Source organism: Stegostoma tigrinum, chromosome 21 (assembly GCF_030684315.1).
Source record: "Stegostoma tigrinum isolate sSteTig4 chromosome 21, sSteTig4.hap1, whole genome shotgun sequence".
NCBI classification, from domain to species: domain Eukaryota; kingdom Metazoa; phylum Chordata; class Chondrichthyes; order Orectolobiformes; family Stegostomatidae; genus Stegostoma; species Stegostoma tigrinum.
The window spans coordinates 49,119,433-49,124,287 of record NC_081374.1 but is presented as its reverse complement, the minus strand read 5'-3'; the positions used below and the strand labels follow the sequence as shown (position 1 = coordinate 49,124,287).

General features: G+C 43.0%; 1 protein-coding gene across 1 annotated transcript; it reads left to right on the top strand.

The window, feature by feature from the left end:
- Nucleotides 1–752: 752 nt before the first annotated feature.
- LOC132210806 (probable G-protein coupled receptor 139) lies at nucleotides 753–3,100 on the top strand. The gene is made up of 2 exons (XM_059653237.1): nucleotides 753–1,153; nucleotides 1,826–3,100. The coding sequence occupies exons 1-2, from the start codon at nucleotides 886–888 to the stop codon at nucleotides 2,725–2,727; spliced, it is 1,170 nt and encodes a 389-aa protein (XP_059509220.1). The 5' UTR covers nucleotides 753–885; the 3' UTR covers nucleotides 2,728–3,100.
- Nucleotides 3,101–4,855: the final 1,755 nt, after the last annotated feature.

Here is a 4,855-nt window from a genome sequence, read left to right as displayed (position 1 = left end):
TGGGATTGACAGTAAGGGCAGGAAGGATATTTCTCTGGCCCTGTGTGTGAGAGCGTTCTCAGAATAAAGGACAACTCACTTTGGACTGAGATGAGGAGGAACCTCTTCACTTAGAGAATGATGAATTGTTGAAACACTGTGCCCAAGGCAACTTGTGGAAGCAGAGATTGGTAGATTTCAAGTAACTAATGACATCAAGGCACATGGAAATGTACATGTATGGCTATGATTTGGAACTGCAGAGATGGTTTGATAAGGGTGGAGGTGTGGTGATATAGGTTCTGTGCTGTCAGTTGAAGGAGGCTGAACAGACCAGACATCTCCTTGCTGTCTGAACAACTGCTCACCACCTTATTTTCATCAGCTCACCCAGTGTGTCATGCTTCAGGCTTCCCCTGTCACCTTACGCCATAGCTTTCAACTTATGCACTGACTTGTAATTACATGGTCCATTCACTCCCTCTCTGAAACAGATCTCAACATTTATCATGCTCAGACTTGAGCCCCAGTCCCATTTTACAGACTGTACATTCATTAATGACATCACTCTTTCCTCGGCTTACCTCTGAAATCACCAGGGTAATTACATCAGTTGACTATGGCACAGAGGAGAAGGATGGAAAGATTAATTGTTTGTTTAGTAACTGTCACTAATGTCAGTCCCCATGGACCCTAATTGTGTTGCTGCAGGGTGTACTACATCGACTTATAAGGGGCATTGTTCAATTTTCCCTCTCATGGTGTCAGTGGGAGAGAGAGCCATGGTACTAACAGAGATCTGGGACACCAGAGAGAGAGAGAGAGAGAAAGAGCAGGACAGATCACAGTTTACAATTGGAGAGTAACAGACTAGAATGATGCAACAATATATATTGGAAACTGGCAATGATGGATTGGAACAATGCAACACTGGAATTGAATGTGAGAACAAATGATTGGAATGTTACAACAACAGATTGGAATGGATTTCCAATGGTTCAAAACGTTAGAACAGTTGATGGAAATAGTAAAATAGTGGGAAGGGGTTTCATTGCGCTGTTGAATAGTCTTTCTACTGCTTCTGTTCGGAAGCCACCGAGTGTCTGCATTCGAATTATTCTTCAGATTATCCAAAGCATTTATTATCCAATTCTCGCTATTGTAGCAGTGCCTGGTAAGTCTTATGTATTTCGAGGAATTGTGATATTTACAGTGCAACACTTGCTGCTCTTATTTTCTGTCCTCTGTGTTGTTCATTCTGCCAACCATCGATAAGGACCTGACCGTGCTTGAAAATTACTCTGTCATCTCGGCTGCTTCTTGGTTTCCTCTCCATCCAGCTGTAATGTCTGTAATCCTGGTTATCTCAGTGTCTTACTGAGTGTTCACTGAGTCAGTATCATTCCTCCACTGACCTCATATCTCTGCATTTGAGATATTTGAACGATTAATGCTAGAAGCCTTGCTTGCATTTGCAAACACCAATGATTTACCACTGGTTCCATAACGTGTTTGCATGAGGGTAGCATCTCCTCGATCTTTCCCATATCCCAAATCATCAATAGACAATTCAGGCTAAGTTTCTGTGATTTCCAATTTCGGGCAAATATGTTGCAACAGTCATGAACACTTCAGTCAACAGCAACTTTTATCTCATCTTATATTTTCATTTCGTGTTCAATGTATGGAATAAGAGTCGTTGGATCCACTAAATAAACTGAACGTTGATGCAAACATTTTTGACAGGAACGATACAAAATGTCATTTGTACATCTCAATCAGTGCTCAATAAAACTGGTAACATAGTTCAAAGCAGAAACTATAACATTGTTTGTTTTCCTCACAGCCAACGTAGTAACAATTGTGATCCTGTCCCAGAAAAAGTGTGGTCTCTCCCGATGTGTCTCTCACTACCTGGTAGCCATGGCAATAGCAGATCTACTAGTCATTATCATTGACCTCATATTGCGACGCATTCCATTTGTCTATTTGGTAGAGCATCATTTCTTTGAAGGTATCCATGTGTGTAATATCCACGCTGTCTTCATTCATGCAGCCACTGACTGTTCTGTCTGGTTCACCGTCACTTTCACCTTTGATCGATTTGTAGCCATTTGTTGCCCAAATCTGAGAAGTAAATATTGCAATGTGAAAACAGCAGCCGTGGTTCTGGCAACAGTGACTGGATTGAGCTGTTTGAAGAACATTTTCTGGTATTTTATGCTTCGCAAGAAGTATTATGACAGCAGCACCTCCTGGTTTTGTCGGGTGAGGAGGGATGTGCAAGTTTCTCCAGTCTGGGCAGCTATTGAGTTCTGTCATTACATTATAACACCAGGAGTTGCCTTTATTCTCATTCTGCTTCTCAATGTTTTAATGATTAGATACATTGCAGTGACCAGCAGATCCCGGAGGAGACTCCATCAGCGGAGCAACAAAAAGAGCATCAAAGACCCAGAGATGAAGAGTCGAAAGAATTCCATCATTTTATTGTTTCTTCTCTCAGGAAATTTGATTCTGTTGTGGTCAGTATCAATGGTGTATCCCATATTTTGGAGAATGTATTCTTTCGGATATAAGTCTGTATATCTGCCTCGTTATGTAATGGAACTGGGCTACATGCTCCAGATGCTGAGTTGTTGCACAAACACTGTGATTTATGTCATCACACATCCGAAGTTCAGAGAGCATTTGAAGAATATTGTATACTATCCCTTTACTCCAATTGTGAAATGTATTAAACATTAAGACTGACTGGGAATTACATCATCAGGAATCAATGTCACACACGTTTCTCTCTAATCCACAGTCCTGGTGGCTTATTAATAGACATCATTGAAAGAAGATTACATTTCCAGGACCTTTGATCTGTGATTTTTTTGCCTGCCTATTTTGACAGCCTGTGCACCTGTGCCAGTACACTGTTTATCTACATCTCAATCCAAGTGTGGGTGTGTGGCTGTGCATGTGTAGAAGCATCAGATAGACAGATAGAGGAGTAGGTTCAGTAACAGACACACTACTCAAGAGTGAATACAACATGATTAAATGTTCTCCAGTTTGAGGTCGATAAACATGGTCCTGACGTTCGTTTTTAAACTTAATTAAAAGGAATGCAAACCCATGAAAGCACAGTTGGCTATGGAGGAGAGCAAAAACAGGATGTGAAATGTAGCATGGTAACTCAGCAGCTTTAGACTTTGAGGGAGGCATTTCATACTTCTCAAAAAGTGTACGTTTCATTGAGACACACTTCAATGAGGAGGGAATGACATTCTTTACGAACTACAGATGTTTTGGATCGTATCAAGGTGAATGTAACTAGTCACTGCTGTTAAGCTGACTGGGAGAAGTTTGGATTCGTTCAAACCATTTGTGGGTTATTTGCAGAGCATCTGTGCTCTGTACACTCCAGATCTTTCCAAAAATGTAAACCAGCAAGAAGTTCTATTTCTGCAAGTGTCGATGAAAGGATATAGGTAGCTTTAGGAAATATTTATCATTGAGTGGTTGGAATTCCGGAATTAACAATGATAAAGGAGGTCGTAGTATGGCCATTGATCAAATATTTTCAATCTCTTTCTGTAGATGGCGGTGTAAAAATGGCCAAAATGATCAGAAATCAGGGCGGAATGAACAGGGACTGAAAACAATTCCTATCGGTCAGTGACTGGGAAATAGTAAGAACTGCTGGTGCAGGAACTTAGAGATGATACAGAGTGGACCTGGAGGAACACAGCAGGTCAGGCAATATCAGAGGAGCAGAAAAGTTGACATTTTAGATTGGTGCCCTTCATCAGGACTGTGGAGGAGGAAGGAAGCTCAGAAATAAATGAGGTGGTCTGGGGTTGGGGGGAGGTATTTGAGGTGGTGATAAGTGGATGCAGGAATGGATTGTGGAGATTGGTCAATGGGAAGGGCAGACACAATAGACCAAGTTGCAGGACGTACAGGTTAATCCCTATTGGAAACGGAATGATTGTTCGGGGCCATGGATGGAGTTGAGTGAGAAGGTGTCAGCAGAAGTTTATCATTTCCTGCATTTGCAGAGAAAGTTTTCGGGCATAATGGAGATGTTGGGGAATTTTTGGAGCGCATGAAGGAGTCGTGGAGAGAGCAGTCCCTGCGGAAACAACTCAACTGCATCTCCTGCATTCCCTGCACTTCTCCCCTCAAACACCATACCAGGAACAGCAACAAGCATAGAGTTCTCCCAGTCGTTCCAAACCACCCTACCGATATCTGAATCCAATACATCCTCAACCACTTTCAACACTTGCAATCAGACCCAACCACCAAAGAGAAATTTCCCTCCCCAGCCCTATCTGCTTTTCCTAGGGACCGCTCTCTCCACTAACACGTCGTCTACTCCACACTCCCCACCCAGCAACCGCAGGAACTGCTATCCCTCCCCCTACACCTCCGCTCCCACCCCCATCCAAGACACCAAACAAACACTCAGTATCTGCCAGGGGTTCACCTGAACCACCTCCAATCTCGTCTACTGCGTCCTTTGCTCCCAATATGGTTTCTTCGATGTGGGGATGCCGAGTGCAGACTCAGAAAATAATATGCAGATCATCTGTGCTGTGTCTGCTCCAATCAACACCACCTTCCTGTTGCCAACCATTTCAACTCCCTCCACAGTCACTTGGTGACATGTTCAATGCCTTATATTTCAGTTGGGGAACTTACAGCCTCATGGCCTCAACATAGAATTCGCTGACTTCAGTATCACCCCATTCCCCACCTCACCCCATGTCCAGCCTTCCCTCTTATCCCCATTTCCTAGACCTGACACAACCATCTCCCTTCTTAACTATCAGCTCCACCCTTCCCATTGACCAATCACCACAAGACCCGACCTGCATCCACC